This window comes from Sphaerodactylus townsendi, linkage group LG08 (assembly GCF_021028975.2).
Source record: "Sphaerodactylus townsendi isolate TG3544 linkage group LG08, MPM_Stown_v2.3, whole genome shotgun sequence".
NCBI lineage: Eukaryota > Metazoa > Chordata > Lepidosauria > Squamata > Sphaerodactylidae > Sphaerodactylus > Sphaerodactylus townsendi.
The window spans coordinates 110,000,524-110,020,178 of record NC_059432.1 but is presented as its reverse complement, the minus strand read 5'-3'; the positions used below and the strand labels follow the sequence as shown (position 1 = coordinate 110,020,178).

Genomic DNA, 19,655 nt, shown 5'->3' with positions numbered 1-19,655 from the left:
TGGCGTAGGAGGTTAAGAGCTCGTGTATCTAATCTGAAGGAACCGGGTTTGATTCCCCGGCTCTGCCGCCCTGAGTAATGGAAGGCTTATCAGGGGATTCAGATTAGCCTGTCGCACTCCCACACATGCCATCTGAGTGACCTTGGGCTAGTCACAGCTTCTCGGAGCTCTCTCAGCCCCACCCACCTCACAGGGTGTCTGTTGTGAGGGGGGAAGGGTGAGGAGATTGTCAGCCCCTTTGAGTCTCCTGCAGGAGAGAAAGGGGGGATATAAATCCAAACTACTCCTCCTACTCCTCCTCCTCTTCTTCTTCCTCTTCTTCCTCTTCCTCCTCTTCTTCCTCTTCTTCAGAGCTGGTTTGCCATTGTCTGCCTCTGCATCAGGCTCCTGCACCCATGCAAAAAGACCCCGTTTAGCTTTTGACCTTTGACAAGGCAAGGCTATCCTGGGCTATCCAACAAGTCATGCCTTTTATAATAAATGATTTCACAGTAACAGCTTCCTGGTTGGTATTTTTAACAATCAGAAACGTCAATCAGCCCTGTTGCTTACAGTGTCTTTTTGTCAGCAAAATAAAGGCTGTAAAAACTGGTCAGATTTTATTTATTTATTTTTCAGATTTTTAGACCGCCCCATCCCCTAGGGCAGGGGTAGGGAACCTGCTGACTCGAGCATCGCGTCTTCTGCCCTTGCACTCGGCTCCGCGAGGCTGAACCGCCGGGCCCCATCCTTTAGCGGGCAGCGTAGTTTCCCTCTCTTGCCGCCCTGTTCGGAACAGGCTTTTCGGGCGGACGTGATCGAGCGGTGTCCTTGGTTCGATTCCTTGCCTCCACCCTGCAGGCAGCAGAGGGCGGACACATCCATGCACTTCTTAGAGATGGCCAGATAAAAGGTTAAAAAACCCCAATACTTATATAATGTTGTCTTTTTTATTTTAAGTGTCAAAAGTGACTATTTTGCGGCTCCAAGTGTTTCTTTTCCCATGGAAAGCGGGTTCAAAATAGCTCTTTGAGGGGTTAAAGGTTCCCTACCCCCCCTGCCCTATAGGCTCTAATGCAGGCGATTATTACAAACACAATAAATCCATCGTGGTACAGCTTCATACAACTTTAAAACCTTTAAAAAAGCAGCAGTAAAATAGCAAATGATCGCTTGTTTTGTTTTATTTGGGGTTTTTATACAGCCCTACTTTTCGGCTCAGGACGGTTTTCCACACCATGGACATTAGCACCACTGCTGTGCAGGAACAAATTGCCTGGCACGGTTTGCATCTTTTCTCCCTTTCCAGTTCAGTGCATTCTCGCAGCGAAAATATCCCTTTGTGACCAGTTGTTTCTTTAATGCTTCCTAGAAAGCATGCTGAATTTTGCTGCTGGGGACCAGTTAAACACCTGGTAGGTTTCTTTCATCCCTGGAGGAATTGTTCAGTCTTCAGTGTCTTTTTCCTGTCTGGAGAAACACTTGGACAAGTCTGGGTTCATAGTTGGCTTCCCTTTCCCCCCCCCCCCCCCATTGCTGAGTTCTCACCAATGATAGTCACCTACTCTGGAATCAGGAAAGCGTATACTCCGCGCCACCTCAAGACAGGCGGATTTTCGCTAGAACCACGGCGAGGACAGGATTTCCAGTGGGGTCATAACAGAGGACTTTAGCGTCAGTTCAACGACGGAGTCTCGAATAGCGGATGGAGTATGCACTGAGCCGGTTTTTTTAAAAGCACTGTGGTCTTTGGCTGGAGGCTCTGATCTTGCCAGTCACATTGATGCATCTTCCTTCTGGAGCTGAGATCTTTCCTGCTGTGAGGATGAGGAGGGCCAGGAAGCTTTAATAAATGCTTTCCCCTTCTGTTGAGTGAAGAAACCACAGCGAAATGACACCCAGGTGTCAAGGACCTGCCTGTTCTCATCCGTTTGGCTCCTCCAGTGGAAGTGGTGCTCTGTACTGCATGGCCCCAAAGAGCAGTGACTGATGAGCTGAACACCTATTGTATAATTGGGCTTTGAAGGCTGCAGTGCGTAATGGATTGTGTGCAAAGTTGGTCATGCCCTTATATAGCATTAGATGCTGCGACCGCGCTTGGATTACCTCGTGTTCAGTTGCGGTTCTGGTCACATCTCAAAAAAAGGATGTTGTAGAGATAGAAAAGAGGTGCAGAGCTGACGGCAACGAGGGGATGATTGAGGGACTGGAGCACCTCCTGTATGGGAGAGGAGAGGCTGCAGCGTTTAGGACCTCTTTAGTTTGGAGAGGAGGCGTTTGAGGGGGGGGGATCTGGTGGAAGTCTACTCAAATTATACGTAAGGATAGAAAAATGTGGACGGAGAGAATTTTTCTCTCTTTCTCACAATACTGAAACAAGGGGGGGCATACATTGAAAATGCTGGGGAAGAGGTAAAGGGATCTCAATAAAAGGAAACACTTCTTCACTGGCGGTGTGATTGGTGTTTGCGGAATATGCTGCCACAGGAGGTGGTGATGGCCACTCACCTGGATAGCTTTAAAAGGGGCTTGGACAGATTTATGGAGGAGAAGTCAATCTCTGACTACCAATCTTGTTCCCTCCAGCGATGTGAAGTTGCAAATGCTCTTAACGGGCCAGGTGGCACCGAGGGAGCAGCGGCAACGCGGCAACGAGCCATTGCTTTCACCTCACGCAGTGAGAGGAGCTCCCAAAGGCACAGGTGGGCCACTAAGAACAGCAGGAAACTGGACTAGATGGACTCTGGTCTGATCCAGCTGGCTTGTTCTTATGTTCTTATGATTCCCCAGCTGTAAAATGTCAATAAGTGAACCGTATCGCTGTTAAACGGAAACACGATTAAAAGATAAGTTCTGCTGTACAATTTCCAAGTACTGGGTAAAAAAGATTCCCCTTTTTTTGAAATGACACTGGATAAGGCAGGCATCGATTTGGCAGGCATCGAAAGCTAAGCAGGGTCAGGCCTGGTTAGTACAGGGATGGGAGACCACCAAGGAAGTCGAGGGTCATCGCGAAGGCGAGCCAGCGGCCACCCACCTGAGGACATCTCTTGCCTTGAAAACCTTTGGGGCCACCATAAGTTGACTCCGACTTGACGGCAAACACAACTGAGGCATGGACATTGGTGACATATCTCTGAACATGCACGTTTGTGAGAATTAAAAGAGGATATTGAGCGGTTGTCAGGCCACTGTTGGTAAACTTCAGACAGGTGAAGAGGAGAAGGTTAGCTGACCTCACATCAACACACACCTGTCGTTCTAGGCCAGTGGTGGCGAACCTATGGCACGGGTGCCTGAGGTGGCACTCCAGGAGCCTAGGCTCTGTGGGCACACGTACAAGACAGAGTTCATCATGTGGGCGTGGAAACCACTTCAATAACACACACATCTAGGCTGGCCTGGGCCTCTGGGGATGATCTGTAGGTAACGCTCGGTATGTGCTACAAACCCCACAGGATTTGCTGGGGCAGAACTGAAGTGCAAAATCACTTTTCTTGGGGAGTAAAGTCCGGTTTGCTGGCAATGGGGCTTTGCTTCTAATCCCTGCTGTTGTGATTCACCCATTGAAGAGTTGCAACGATTTGCTTCACAGCAAAAGCCACTGACTGCCACCAAGCACTTACCTCGGTGCAATGTGCGCCTTTGGGAGTCAACCATTTTTCTGGAAGCTAAAACCTCGGTATTCCGGGTTAAATTGCGTGTTGGCTTTTCGGGGATAAATAAATTGGGTTTTGGGTTGCAGTTTGGGCACTTTCGGGTCTCGAAAAGGTTCGCCATCGCTTTCGTATCCTTTTCGTCTCACACAAAAGATGACCATTGGAATTTATATATTCATCGCCTGAGACCTCAACATGCCGGTGTGCTTAAAATGAATGACCGCCTAGTATATTTGTTTGGGACTATATTCTAACAATTTTTTTCAACCATGGCACCTGAATTGACAGTACTAGCATCTTTATCTGAGACAGAGTATAAATGATTTTTCAAACAGATGGTGAGAGCCCAGAGAACAACCAGACACAACAATACTTCACCTCCCCTTCAGTTTTTCCAAAGGAAAAGTTAGAAAAATTGGGGGAACACTGAAAAGAAACTCCTGTGATAGAAGTCCTCTTTTAGAATGAGTAAAATGCTTCAGCCAAGGTTTTTCACACTCAAAATGTATGCATGAAAAAAAAATTGAGGACATTTTCAATATTTCTGTTAGAAAAACTGGGAAATTTTGGAAGCGCCAAAATAACTCCTATTAAATATTTTCTTTTTTTAAGTGAGTAAAGCCTTATCTAACAAAGCATCTTACTCACTCCAGATCTACAGCATGGAAATGACTGGGGACTTAACTTTTGCAATGAAAAAACTGGGAAATTTATGAAAGCATTTTTTTAAAAAAAGAACACCCCTCTTATTCTGTAGACCAGTGATGGCGAACCTTTTCAAGACCGAGTGCCCAAATTGCAACCCAAAACCCACTTATTTATCCCAAAGTGCCAACACGGCAATTTAACCTGAATACTGAGGTTTTAGTTTAGAAAAAGCAGTTGGCTCCGAGGTGTACGTTACTCGGGAGTAAGCTTGGTGGTGGTCAGTGGCTTTGCTTTGAAGCAACCGTGCAACTCTTCCAACTGGTGAATCACAACTAGGAGGGTTTACTCAGAAGCAAGCCCCACTGCCAGAAACTGAGCTTACTCCCAGGTAAAGGATTGCGCTTGAGTTCTTCGCATGAAAATCAGTGGGGTTTAACAGCGTTTAACGGGGTTACCTACACTGCTTCCCCAAAACTAGGTCTTAAGTTTAATGCTGATAATTGAGCCCAGTGGCCCAGGCCAGCCTAGATGTGTGTGGGGGCACTCTGTTTGTGTGTGCCCACAGAGAGGGCTCTGAGTGCCACCTCAGGCACCCGTGCCATAGGTTCGCCACCACTGCTGTAGACATATACAACATTCTCGTGTATTTTTGATTAAAAGAGATTTGGGCAACAATCGATAAGCTACGATATCGTAAATGATAATACATCATTAAATAGCTAAGTGTTTTCATAAAGTTCAGACATTCTGGCAGATCTACTTATTGTGTACATAATTTAATTTTCCAAAAATTTTATGTTCTTTCCTAAAAAAAATGAGGGGAAATTATTCCCCCACCCATGGTCTGAAAACTCATGGACATTTTAACATTTCATTTTAAAAGCAAAGCATCCCACATTCCTAACCACCCAATAGATCTATTTTTCTGCTTTTTGCTTTTTTTTTTCATTTTACAACACAGTAATGGTCTATTACCAGCAGATCATCAATACATGAGAAAGCCGGCATTGCCTTCCACACCTAGGCTCATTCTGCACAAGCAGAATAATGCACTTTCAAACTGCTTTCAGTGCTCTTTGAAGCTGTGCAGAATGGCAAAATCCACTTGCAAACAGTTGTGAAAGGGTTTGAAAACGCATTATTTTGCGTGTGCGGAAGGGGCCCTAGAGAAACTCTCTCCTCACAGGACAGAAAAGTAGGGTATAAATCCAAACTCCTTTCTTTTTTAGCATTATTTGAGCCTCCCTGGCAGGTGTTTCCCAACATGTGGGTCACAGGGTCTACGAAAGCGGCTCTCAGGGTTTTGCAATTTTATTGATTTGCACATGGTTCCGTTCTTTGTGTGTTTGAAGTGCGTCACAGTACTAGGGAACTTTGCATCTTTAGGTAACCATACGAAAAAGGCTGGGGACCACTTCATTTAGAGACAATGGCAGCAAGAATAATTCTTGTTGTCCAGCCTCAGTCCTACTATCTCTAACTCTATCTGAGATTTTTAAGGAAACAACAACTGGATGGAAAACTCCTGGTGTCCTTTTACCGCTGTGCTATAGAGAGTGTCTTCACCTACTGCATCTGTGTATAGTTCTCCAGTTGCACAGTGGCAGATAGGAAGGCGCTCCAAAGGGTGATCACTACCCCACAGAGGATTATCGGCTGCCCTCTCCCCTCCTTGGAAGAACTCTATAATTCCCAAAGCCTAAAGAAAGCCCAACATATTCGGAGAGACCGTCTCATCCAGCACACTCTCTTTTTGAACCGTTACCATCCGGCAGACGATACAGGTCTATCAAAACTAGGACAAAGAGGCTTAGAGACTGCTTCTACTCTAGAGCTGTGGCTATGCTGAACTCCGTGGCTTCATGTTGATGTGTTTGGGGCTGTGTAGGGATGGGTGGAGGAAGGGGAAAGTGAGGATGGGGTATGAGTCTGGAATGGTGTGCATCGAGCAATGCTGCTGTAAATTTCGTTGCGCGTGCACAATGACAATAAAAATGCTTACGCTTAATATTCTTCTTCCATGCTTACAATCGCATCTCTATAGTTCACGGACGCTCAACAGGAACTCTCAAATATAAAGGCCAAGGGTGCAACAGAACCCGCACAAAAGCAGACGATATCCATCACGCTTGCGTGCTGATTGCGTGCTTCACAGACAAGTAACCTCTTCTAGCAGTTTTAGCCAGCTTAAGTGAACACAATATTGTGTAAGCACAAGATACAGTACAAGCCAATCGGAACAGACAGCAGGCGCCAGAGCTACAGCTGTGGCTCAAGTCCTTGGGACTTGCAAAAATAAAACAAGCACTGCCTGCCAACAGCGCTGATGCGGTTACCAGTATTGGGACAACGGAGTGCTGCTATTGGACCATGGCTTTTGCCCTGTGGGCCAATGGCACAAGCCTTATAAAAACCACTCTGTTATCGCTCCTTCTGCACGAACGCAGAAGCCAGGCTTTCCAACTTCCCCGAACAACGAGGTTCACATTTTGCTGAGTCACTGACCATGAACGGAAACCCGAGACAGCAAGCTGGCACTGCACTGGGAACGATGTGTGATGTGTCCATATGCAGCTGTCCGTTTTATGTGCAACCCTGTTAACACAACACCAGCTAGAAACCAACATAAAAGCTCGTGTAGTGACGAGGGAGGGGGTTAGGGTACACTGTGGTCAGGTGGCCTGATTCTGGCTTCGAGCAGATCAGCAACTGGTTCCATAACTGTAACTGGCAGAAGGATTATTTCCCCCCAGTCATTTAGCCTTCCTAACGAAGGCGAGCCTTGATTCGGATGACCAGAGCCAGCCTGTTCTGGGCAGATCTTGGAAACTAAGCAGGATTGGCCACAATTAGTAGAATCACAGAATCAGAGAGTTGGAAGAGACCCCCAGGGCCAACAAGTCCAACCTCCTGCAATGCAGGAACACGCCATCAAAGCACTCCTGACAGATGGCCATCCAGCCTCTGTTTAAGAACCTCCAAAGGAGACTCCACCACACTGTGAGGCATTGAATTCCACTGTCCAATAGCCCTGATAGTCAGAAAGGTCTTCCTAATCTTTAGGTGGAACCTCTTTTCCTGCACCTTGAATCCATTACTCCGCATCCTAGTCTCTGAGGCAGCAGGAAACAAGCTTGCTCCTTCTTCGACATGACATCCCTTCAAATATTTAAACATATTCCAGACTTCTCCAGACTAAACATCCACAGACCAAACATATTCCAGACTTCTCCAGACTAAACATCCCCAAACTAAACATATTCCACATTTCTCCAGACTAAACATCTCCAAACTAAACATATTCCAGACTTCTCCAGACTAAACATCTCCAAACTAAACATATTCCAGACTTCTCCAGACTAAACATCCCCAAACTAAACATATTCCAGACTTATCCAGACTAAACATCCCCAAACTAAACATATTCCAGACTTCTCCAGACTAAACATCTCCAAACTAAACATATTCCAGACTTCTCCAGACTAAACATCCCCAGACTAAACATATTCCAGACTTCTCCAGACTAAACATCCCCAGACTAAACATATTCCAGACTTCTCCAGACTAAACATCCCCAGACTAAACATATTCCAGACTTCTCCAGACTAAACATATTCCAGACTTCTCCAGACTAAACATCCCCAGCTCCCTAAGCCTCTCTTTGTAGGGCATGGATTCCAGGGGGGATATAAATCCAACTCTTCTTCTTCTTATTGGTGGTGGTCATAGCTGACTTATGGGGATCCCATGGGGTTTGCAAGGCAAGAGACTTAAGGCCTTTTTGCACAAGTTGCATGTAACATTTTTTTCATCAAATGCTACTTTTTCCCCTCCAAATTCTGCACTTTTTTCCTGTTAAGTTCCAAAAACGTTTTCCCTTCATTTTTCCCTTCATTGTTTTCCCGATCACTTTTACCATGAGGTTTTTTCCACTACTGAGCCAGCTTCCCCTGAACATATGATCATGTTGAAATTGTCTTTATTTCTCTGCTCCATCAAACACCTGACCCGTATCCACTTCCCCATATAATCACCCAAGGGCAGCCAAAATGGTAAAGGGTCTTTCGCTCCTGAAGGAGACTCAAAGAGGCTTACAATTTTCTTTCCCTTCCCCCCTCTCAACAAACACCCTGTGGGGTGGGTGGGGCTGAGAGCGCTCTGTAGAACTGTGACTAGCCTTAGGTCACCCAGCTGGCATGTGTTGGGAGTGCACAGGCTAATCTGAGCCCTTTGGGGGTATGGCGGTCTATTAAATTTAATTAATAATAATAACAACAACAATAATAATAACAACAACAACAATAATAATCTGAATTCCCCAGATAAGCCTCCAGAGCTGAAGCGGCAGAGCAGGGAATCAAACACGATTCCTCCAGATTAGAGTACATCTGCTCTTAACCACCACGCCACTGCTGCTCCCAGGAGTAAGAACTCCACGGGCAGGCATCAGTTCCAAGTCACATGATTCAGGTTGACTGCCAGAAGCCACCAGTCATGGGAAGTTGCATCTAAAGGGCTGAAAAGCATAAAAGAAGCAGAGGACCCAGAAGTGGGCAGGGCTTCATCAGAGACAAGGAGGTGCTGTGGAACCAGACACAGCCACTGCTGTAGGAATCCCCCAGCAACTCTTTGTGCATATAGTGGACTATTTCTTTTCCGCAATTACTGCTTGTTTGTGACGCAAAGGTATCATTTTATTGTCGAAGGCTTTCACGGCCAGATCCAACTAGTTGTTGTGGGCTTTCCGGGCTGTGTGACCGTGGTCTGGTTGATCTTGTTCCTAACATTTCGCCTGCATCTGTGGTTGGCATCTTCAGAGGTGTACCACAGAGGGAAGTCTGTCACACACGGTCAACAGACTTCTCTCTGTGATACACAGACATACCGTGTTTCCCCGAATATAAGACAGTGTCTTATATTAATTTTTGCTCCCAAAGATGTGCTATGTCTTATTTTCAGGGGATGTCTTATTTTTCCTGTGTTCTGTTCGTCGGGCATGTTTCCAAACAAAAACTTTGCTATGTCTTACTTTCGGGGGATGCCTTATATTTCGCACTTCAGCAAAACCTCTACTATGTCTTATTTTTCGGGGATGTCTTATATTAGGGGAAACAGGGTAGTAACAGACTTCCCTCTGTGATACATGGGATGCCATGCTCCCGCTTCGGCATGGCATCCCTTCAAATATCTCAACACAACTATCGTGTCACCTCTTAACGTTCGCTTCTCTAGACTAAACATCCCCAGCTCCCTAAGCCTCTCCTCGTAGGGCATGGATTCCAAACCTTTTACCATTTTGGTTGCCCTCCTCTGGACCGGCTCCACCTTGTCAACATCCTTCTTAAATTGCAATAGGGAAGGCTACAATAGCACCTTCCCACACATGCTCTCCAGCTACTTCCATGGAGGGAGTAAACATCCAAAGAACCCAGACCTGCTACACCAGATTGCAGGCTGCTAAAGAAACCAGCGTAACAAAACAGAAGATCATTACGTGTGCATTAAAGTGAAAGTTTAACCCATAAGAATGTGGAGTGTAACAAGAATAAATTGTATGATGTACATATTACATACAAAAACAGGAAGACATACAGACAATATGTAACAATTATGCAAGGCAGTCTGTCCATATAAGATAGCTAGGCGAAAAAACAGTCTTTGAACGGGCCATGTAAGGTATTGAGAAGCGCAAGAAGCAGGTAGGTCTCCGGTAGGTGGTATCAAGCAGATTCCCCGGTCCTCCACATAAGCAACAGGCTCTTATCTGGTATACTGGATTCGTTTCACGACTCCTACATGTGAAGCCTGTTGGGTGACCTTGGGCCAGTCTCAGTTCTCTCAGAATTCTCTCGATCCCACCTACCTCACAGGGTGTCTGTTGCGGGGAGGGGAAGAGAAAAGGAATTTGTAAGTCGCTTTCAGTCTCCTTAAAGGAGAGAAAGGCGGTGTATAAATCCAAACTCGTCTTCAGGGAGCAGCAGTGGCGTAGGAGGTTAAGAGCTCGTGTATCTAATCTGGAGGAGCCGGGTTTGATTCCCTGCTCTGCCGCCTGAGCTGTGGAGGCTTATCTGGGGAATTCAGATTAGCCTGTGCACCCCCACACACGCCAGCTGGGTGACCTTAGGCTAGTCACAGCTTCTCGGAGCTCTCTCAGCCCCACCTACCTCACAGGGTGTTTGTTGTGAGGGGGGAAGGGCAAGGAGATTGTAAGCCCCATTGAGTCTCCTGCAGGAGAGAAAGGCGGTGTATAAATCCAAACTCTTCTTCAGGGAGCAGCAGTGGCGTAGGAGGTTAAGAGCTCGTGTATCTAATCTGGAGGAACCGGGCTTGATTCCCCGCTCTGCTGCCTGAGCTGTGGAGGCTTATCTGGGGAATTCAGATTGGCCTGTACACTCCCACACATGCCAGCTGAGTGACCTTGGGCTAGTCACAGCTTCTCGGAGCTCTCTCAGCCCCACCCACCTCACAGGGTGTTTGTTGTGAGGGGGGAAGGGCAAGGAGACTGTCAGCCCCTTTGAGTCTCCTGCCGGAGAGAAAGGGGGGATATAAATCCAACTCTTGTTCTTCTTCTCTTCTTCATTTATGGGACTGTCCAAAAGGTTTTCCTTTTCACTTGCCGTGTGCGAGCGTTAAGTCGATTTACAACAGCATTATCACACTAAAGCTGGCTCACAAAGCAGACACAACAAAACGAAAGCGACTGTATTACATAATCCAGTAAGCTGCCGTAAGGACCTGAAACAGGATTTTGAGGGGGAAGGCAGGGGGGGAAGGGGGGGGGGGAAGCAGAGCTCCTGACCTTACGTTGTTCTTGCCAGCACTTCAGCCCATCTTGTTCACCGGGTTGCTCCGGGCTGCTCCTCCCACTCACATTTCTATACCCAGGACTGGGTATAACATACTCTTTTCCTAGATCGATATCTTTCATCTTCTCCTGCCGTAAACGCCAGGGTTAATCGATGCACTTGCCACTCGGAGAACTCTGGGAAAGAGAAGCAACACAAAAGTTTTATCAGGAGGGAAAGTTGACGGCGAGCTCGAGCAACAGCCTCGCAATCTGATTGCAACATGTGGTTGGGTTACTTGAAGCAGAGGCCATTGCACGTGAGGCGGCTGCAAATGATCCCCAGGTGAAGAAAGTTAGCAAACCAGGGCTGTCCCACTTGCAACAGTGCTCTGCCTTCTCATTGCCACACTAGTAAAAAAGAAGAAAACAAATAGACACATTCTTAAACGCAGCCATACAATTTTCAAGCAATGCTTTGAATCATACATACATACCGAATATACTCATGTATAAGTCGAATTTTTCAGCACATTTTTAATGCTGAAAAAGCTCCCCTCGACTTATAAGCAGGTCATTACAAATTTTTGTGTGTTTTTACTTTGACGGCCAGCAAGGGGCGCATTTTTTTATGCTACAGGCACCAAAATTTCAGGGTACCCTCAGAAGACTCTCCTGATGATACCAGCCAAGTTTGGTAAAGTTTGGGGCAGGGGGTCCAAAGTTATGGACCCCCAAAGGAGGTGCCCCCATTCTCCATTGTTTTCAATGGGAGCTATAAGTAGATGGGGCTACCCTTTTGAGGGTCCATAACTTTGGACCCTCTGAACCTTCACCAAACCTGGCTGCTCTCATCAGGAGAGTCTCTTTATGATACCAGCCAGGTTTGGTGAAGTTTGGGTCAGGGAATCCAAAGTTATTGACCCCCAAAGGGGATGCCCCATCCCCCATTGTTTACAATGGAAGCTAATAGTAGATTTTTCATTTCTGATAATATCCCTCTTAAAATTTAAGTTGGATTACATTTGGACATACAGATGATGATGAGGAACTCACAGCGGGATTTTAACTCTTGTGTTTTAGCTTGGCTGCTGGTTGAGCTAAGGTTTTTGTACTTTTAAAGTTATTGTTGATACCATATTGTTCTTGTTGACCCTCTTTTCCACTTACAGAGCCAGTTTACTGTTTTTCTTTGAAATAAATATTCAAAAACATTTAACCTACTGATGCCTCAATTGATGTAATTTTATTGGCATCTATATTTATTTTTGAAATTTACCAGCAGCTGCTGCATTTCCCACCCTCGACTTATACGCTAGTCAATAAGTTTTCCCAGTTTTTTGTGGTAAAATTAGGTGCCTCGACTTATATGCGGGTCGACTTATACACAAGTATATACGGTAAGCCTTTATTGGCATAGTCAGAAAGAGTTACATAAATCGGGAACAATTGCATGAATACATGATAGATAAAAGGCCCCACGGGGAGCACAACAAATACGTTCTACTGGGAACTCTCAACTATCTCCGCAATGAAATTGGCAATCTCTTCACAAAGACCGGGGGCCGAGTTGTTTAACAATAGAGATAGCCTAGTCAGATCAGGCAGCCCAGATTGGAAGAAAAAATGTAAGTTGGTATATTTAGATCTGATGTTATCAAATCTGGTGCAGTGCAAGAGTTGGTGAGTCAGGTTTTCAACCACATTAAGTTTGCAACTGCATAGCCATGCGGATTTATCCCAATTGGTTGAACCTACCTCCTATTAGGGTATGAGGGCATAATGTTAAATTGAATTCATAATTTTGATTTATAAGTTAGAACTGAGTGCTGATCATTCCAAACATGTTCAAAACCCATAATGCACAACAAGATTCTAGCATATCTTAACATACTCTAAGTCCTAAGTTATGAAGAAAAGCAAGTTCAGAAAACAAGATCTTCAGTATGCATCAACAAACTCCACGAAGTCACTTCTTCTGAGAAACACTCCCCCCCTTCTATCATAGAATTGGAAGAGATCCCAAGGTCCATCAAGTCTAAGTAGGAACACACAATGAAAGAAATCCTGACAGGTGGCCATCCAGGCTCTCTTTAAAAACCTCCAAAGAAGGAGACTCCAAACTCTCCGAGGGAGTGCATTCCACTGTCGAACAGTCCTTACTGTCAGGAAGTTCTTCCTAATGTTCAGGTGGAGTCTCTTTTCCTTCACCTTGAACCCATGACTCCTGGTCCTAGTCTCAGGAGCAGAAGAAAACAAGCTTGCTCCCTCACCAATATGACATCCCTTCAAATATCTAAACAGGGCTATCATGTCACCTTCTCTTCACCAAACTAAACATCCCCAGCTCCCCAAGTCTCTTCTTGTAGGACAGTGATGGCGAACCTTTTCGAGACCGAGTGCCCAAACTGCAACCCAAAACCCACTTATTTATCCCAAAGTGCCAACACGGCAATTGAACCTGAATACTGAGGTTTTAGTTTAGAAAAAATGGTTGGCTTCGAGGCGTGCGTTACTCAGGAGTAAGCTTGGTGGTAGTCGGTGGCTTTGCTTTGAAGCCACCGTGCAACTCTCCCAACGGGTGAATCACGACTGTAGGAGGGTTTACTCAGAAGCAAGCCCCATTGCCAGCAACCGAGCTTACTCCCAGGTAAAGGATTGCGCTTTTGTTCTTTGCATGAAAATCAGTGGGGTTTAACAGCACTTAACAGGGTTACCTATACTGCTTCCCCAAAACTTGGTCTTAGGTTTAATGCTAATAAATCGAGCCCAGCGGCACAGGCCAGCCTAGATGTGTGCCCCCCCACGCAACTCTGTTTGCGCGTGTTCACAGAGAGGGCTCTCAGTGCCACCTCTGGCACCTGTGCCATAGGTTCGCCACCACTGTCGTAGGGCCTGGATTCCAGACCTTTTACCATTTTGGTTGCCCTCCTCTGGACCTACATCAAAACATAAAGCTAGAGTTTTTGAGCAACAAATTCTGTTGAGTAGGTTTGTTTATTTACTTATTTCAATACTCAAACCTTCTTCCCCAAATGGGAACCTAAAACAGCTTATATCATTCCGCACTCTTCCTTTTACGGTCACGACAATCTTGTGAGGTAGGTTAGGCTGGGTGCATGCAAAGTGGCTCAAGGTCACCCAGAAAATATCCAATTCATTCAGAACTCCTCATTATGCGGGAAGGAATGACGATTTCTTTCTCAGGCGCATCTCTCAAAGGCACTTCACAAAGGCTTCCTTGTTGATCAACTTCGTTTGCAGCCTGCCCTTCACAAGCAAGATCTGATAGAAGAACTGAAATCACCCAGTTCTTACCAGAGTAAAAACGCAACCGAGTTTAAAAAGAACTTATCCTTTATTGGGATTCTAGTTATAAAAAATTAGGCTGCAAAACATATACAACAAAAAGAGGGAGACAAAAAACTAACCGTGCACAAAAATGCACACGCAAGCAAACAAGCTTACATAGTAACAAACAGCAAACCAGCATCAACAACACACCATAAGGAGAAAAGAGCAGCAGGAGAATAAAGTAAAGGGATAAAAAAAGGGGAGCGTGAGAAGTGTTACTCCTCTCGTTATAAGCAAAACTACACCATTATCTGCAAAAAGGAAGGTGACCCCCAATTAACCTGCATTAACCAAAACAACTAGGTAAATGCAGCTATCTTACTCCAGCAAGGACTCACTGAAAGAATCAGTAGGAATGCCAAATACTCTAACAAAACCAAGGCTGGCTACAGAGCATGGAGAACAATTCAATCAAAATATCCAGAGATCTGGGGCTACAATCTGGGTACACAGTAGGGGTCACCGGGGCAATGGAGGGGGGGGGAGGTAGCTGTGTTTTTCCACTGTTATGCAAGGGCTGGACTAAATAACCCTTGAGGCCCCCTCCAGATCTATGTTTCCGTGTTTCTAATCTGCAAACGCTTGTGCTGGAACAAAGCTTTGCGAGTCTTTGCGGTGCTACAGGGCTGTTTTATTTATTTTTTTTGCTGCACAGCACTAACATGGAATAGCTGTTGTTCAAAATACAAAATGAAAAAGTACAAGTCGCAAAGAGCCTTTGGAGTACAGTGGTTAGCACATCAGGCTGGGATGTAGGAGACCCAGTTTCAAAACCTCACCCCCACTCTGCCGTGGAAGCACCCCAGGTGCCCTTGGGCCAGCCGCGATTACCCTAGTCTCTCTCACAGGTGTGTTATGAGGACAAAAATGGAGGAAAGGAGACTGAGGCAAGCCACTCTGAGTTCCCATTGAGGAAAAATGCGGAGTGCAAAGGAAATCAACCAAACAATAATGGGACCAAGGGCAAGGGCCAATAAATCAAAGAACACATAGCCATTTTAGGAGAAACATGCAAACAACAAGAATACAGAGACTTTCCTCTGTGACCTCATTTGCCCTGACAACTGCTACCTTGCATCAAACATACCCCATGCTGTATCAGGAACATGGTGTAACGCTAATAGGGCGGCTCTGATAAGGTGCCTGCGTAGATGCTGTGGTCACTCATTCATGTTACCGTGCCTCCAGCCTCTTTCAGCTGTTCTCATGCTCTTTTTTTAAAAAAGGGGTTATTAAAAGATCTCCCGACATCACCTTGTACTAAAGACATTCTATTTAACACCTCTAGGACGACTGAACTGTTCTGAGGACACGCTGACATTACAACATCATGAGGCCGGCCAGATCTAATGGAATAATGTCAGACTGCATCAGCCAGCAAACTGTGCCCATTTCGAAGAGACAAAACCCTCGGGCAAAGACAATCTTTTAACGTTAACTGTTTCCAAAGGTGGGGGGGAGAGTTGGCAAAGCCATTTTCTTAAGATGCCATGGAGCTGCTCTGCACCTCTTCTTAACTGTAACCCACCCCAGGTGGGGGTTTTGCCAACAACCGGTCGATGTGACACCAACACCCCCTCCGTACCCAACTGTTTTGTGTCGGCTGGAGGATGATTCTGCATCCTCCCTCTATCTCGCAGCACCCTCTGCGGGGCGGATTCGTAAACAGCACTGAAATGTGTAAACACTGGGAAACGCTTCCTCTTAACCCACCATTTCAAAACTGCCAAGCAGCAGCAACAAGCGACTCTCTCCTGTAAGCTGCAAGCCGCTTTTCAATTAGCGACCGGGAAGACCTCCTCATCCCGCATGTCAAGTTCCATAAATTCATACAAAATTGCACAACAGAGAGACACGCTCCCCGCTTTAGAAAGGGTGCTGGATTGCTGGATCCATCAGGAACCCTTTAACTCCGTGGATGTGAAAAACCATGCAATAAAACAGATGTTCTTTGCTAGACTTGTAGATTTTAAGAGCGTGGGGGAAAAACACTGAAAACCACAAAACCTTTATTAAAACGCTGGGAGGAAGATGGAAATCTCTACGTTTTCCTTTTCAGCTCTCCTGCTGGATAGTAGTTTCGAAACCTCAGAGCTGCCAACGGGACTGGAGTAAAGGGCCCTTTGGCACCATTTTAATATGTAGAAATTAGAAGATGAAGCTTTTTACAGCATGGAGATAAACAACATTACCTAGCAAATAACATTCCATTAAGGCTGTTCTGAAGGGATGGGGTATTTTTTTCTTCCAAGCCTGGGGACCCTCGCCTTTCTCTCTCCCCCATGCACCCTTTTTAGACTCTTAAAACTCTTATAATTCTCTGCCCATTTGCAGTATTTCACTGCCAGTTAAATACTCCTGAATAGATTCCAGGTGTAGCAGTCATCTGTAAGTAGGTCTCCTCCAAAGATCTCTGCTAACTGAAAAGGGAAGGGAGCTTTGAGAGGTTAAAAGTGTATGAGAGAGCCCCCCAGCCATATCCACATTCCCCCAATCATATCCATTTTACTTGCAGAGGTTGCCAGGTTCAAAGCCCAGAATTTCTAGACAAATGACTAGGACAGCAGGTGACAGACAAGAGCCCAACTTGACACCCACTGGCGGTTGAAGATAAAAAGGGCTTCCATTATTAGACCAAGGGAAACCCATGACGGGCCAACTTCGGACGCAAACCAAATAAATAATAGTCACAAGAAACACAACACTGCATACGTGCAATGACCAAATGTAAAAAATAAAGTTACAAAGATAAATACGTTTAGTCAAATATGCAAATATAAATAGATTTAGTCAAATATGCAAATATAAATAGGTTGAATCGAAGATACAAACATAAAACTGGATAATACAATTTTTTTTAAGGTTGGAAAAACTGCATAGGCTCTCCGGGAAGGCATGTCCAGTATCCTACCTATTTCTCCCCCCTCCCCGCCCCCAATTTATCTGGCATCTATTTATAGTCCGTCTTTGTCATTGAGACTCCAGGCGGGTTACACAGGCTGAGATGAAGTCAACAGGATGCCCCCACCTCGCATATTAACAGACCCAGGACCCCCCCCCACCCCCTCACTATCCCTTTCCCAACCAGAATGCCTTGCGCTCACGACCCCCCCCATACGACCCCCACTCCAAAAAAACAGGACCCCCCCCCCGGTCCTTTCTCGCCCCTCTTCCTGGGGAAGCCATTCTCCTCACACAGAAGCCCGCCGCCGCCGCCGCCCCCACTAGGCCCTCAGGACGCCCCCCGCACCCACCTGGCACAGCGACGGCGAGCGAACCCTCAGCGGCCCCGGAGCCAAAGAAAAACGGCTTGAGCCCCAGGACCTTAAATCGGCTCGTCGGTCGCCGAAGCGACAAACGCGCGTGCGCGGGCTTCCCTCGGCCCCGCCTCCTCTCGCCGGGGACGACGGGAGTTGTAGTCCCTCCCGCCCGCCAGAAGCCCGCCGCCGCCTCAGGAGCCCGACTACGCCTCCCAGAAGCCACCGCGGCCCGGCCGGCTCGTTTCCCGACGCCCCGCCTTCTCCACCGCCCGTGCCAGCTGCCGCAGCGCCCGCCGGGCCTGGAACGTTCGCCCAGGTGCCCCCCCTCCCCGCTCGCTCTGCACGAGGAGGGGCATGTGGGAACGGACGGACACGTGAACTCCCAACCTGGACTCGTGTTTGGGGGGAAATAAATGGGATTATATGCCTAACAAAGGTCTCTAAATTCTAAATAAATGGGATGAAAACGAGGAGGGGGGAGCACGATGAATAAGGCAAGGCCTTCAAGGTGTGCTGCTGCAGGACAAAGAAGCGATACCTAATTCGTTTGCTCCAGATTGGTGAACAAGGAGCCCCCACATTTTAGCCCGTAAGGACACACACAACCTATGTTAGTTAATGCCAAATTAATCCATGGATTGCTTACTGCTTTCAGTAAAATCAATTCTACTGAGTGCACCAGAATTCCATATCAAAGAATAGTTATGCTAATATGGGAAGTCTGCAAAATAAGCTGTGGCGTAGGAGGTTAAGAGCTCATGTATCTAATCTGGAGGAACCGGGTTTGATTCCCAGCTCTGCCGCCTGAGCTGTGGAGGCTTATCTGGGGAATTCAGATTAGCCTGTACACTCCCACACACGCCAGCTGGGTGACCTTGGGCTAGTCACAGCTTCTCGGAGCTCTCTCAGCCCCACCTACCTCACAGGGTGTTTGTTGTGAGGGGGGAAGGGCAAGGAGATTGTCAGCCCCTTTGAGTCTCCTGCAGGAGAGAAAGGGGGGATATAAATCCAAACTCTTCTTCTTCTTTCAGGCACAAGCAAACAGTAACTGGGACAGGCCGACCTGGGTTCAAAAGAAAGCACGTGAGAAAGGAAGCTGATATGTTCTCCTTTGAAGGTGACAAGGCACACAGATCGAGGGGCGACCAAATTGGTGAACCTAACCTTTGCTCCGAACAATGCACTGGCAACAATTTTTCTTCATTACCAACCATAAATGTCCCTTTGCTATGCTCAATGGGGTCACCCGTTTCGACTTGTGATGTTTGTTTCGGGTTATGAAAAGTTGTATTGTCTCAGAAAAAAGAGGAACCGAAGCTGATCTGGCTTGCTAGATTCGATTCCCGCTCCTGTGTACATAATTCATCTGGTTTCTTTATAACAAAGACATGCTTTTTTGTGTCTTCGCGGATCAGCCGCTGCCAGCTGGCAAGTCCCAACTTCCGGTGGGCAAAGGGTCTTTATTTAAACAGGAAATGCAACGACTAAATATATGTATCACAATAAACACGTCACAATTCAGGCTCAATATCTTATTTTGGTCACTGGCATAAACCTATATACATTTCATGAAGCACATTTGATTTCATTAAAGAGACAAAACTACCTATCAATGTATTGAGGAATCCAATTCCAAGTCATACAGTTCTGAATGTATCCAATGTAGTCTTCACGATATCAAAAGTCCAATAGTCCGAAAAGCTCCACTATAGTTCATGGTAGTAATTAATAATCCATTCAGAAGTAGAAAGGTTAATATCGGCAGGAACGCTTCGTACTTAAACTCGTACTTAAACTACTTAAACTTCGTACTTAAACTTCGTACTTAAACGTACTTTTCATTACCTTCCTCAGTACCTCAACCTTATATATACATCTGTTCATGAAGTATTATACTCTCTGTTTACCGAGCTGCCACATCCCACAGAATCTATATCTCGGGGCAAAGGGTCTTCCCATTCGCTAGAAGAA

The 19,655-nt window shown here is 46.1% G+C and overlaps 1 protein-coding gene across 6 annotated transcripts in view; it reads right to left on the bottom strand.

The window, feature by feature from the left end:
• Nucleotides 1-17,816, bottom strand: part of LOC125438370 (ATP-binding cassette sub-family C member 5-like) — a 33,037-nt gene extending 15,221 nt beyond the window's left edge. For all 6 annotated transcript variants that reach the window (XR_007245338.1, XR_007245339.1, XR_007245340.1 and 3 more), the window contains exons 1-2: nt 17,679-17,816; nt 11,086-11,268 (exon numbers count right to left, since the gene is read on the bottom strand). Coding sequence is in view for 3 of the 6 variants with exons in the window: in XM_048506796.1 (XP_048362753.1) it covers nt 11,086-11,214 (129 nt within the window). In the remaining 3 variants the exon portion in view is untranslated. The remainder of the gene's footprint in view (nt 1-11,085; nt 11,269-17,678) is intronic.
• Nucleotides 17,817-19,655: the final 1,839 nt, after the last annotated feature.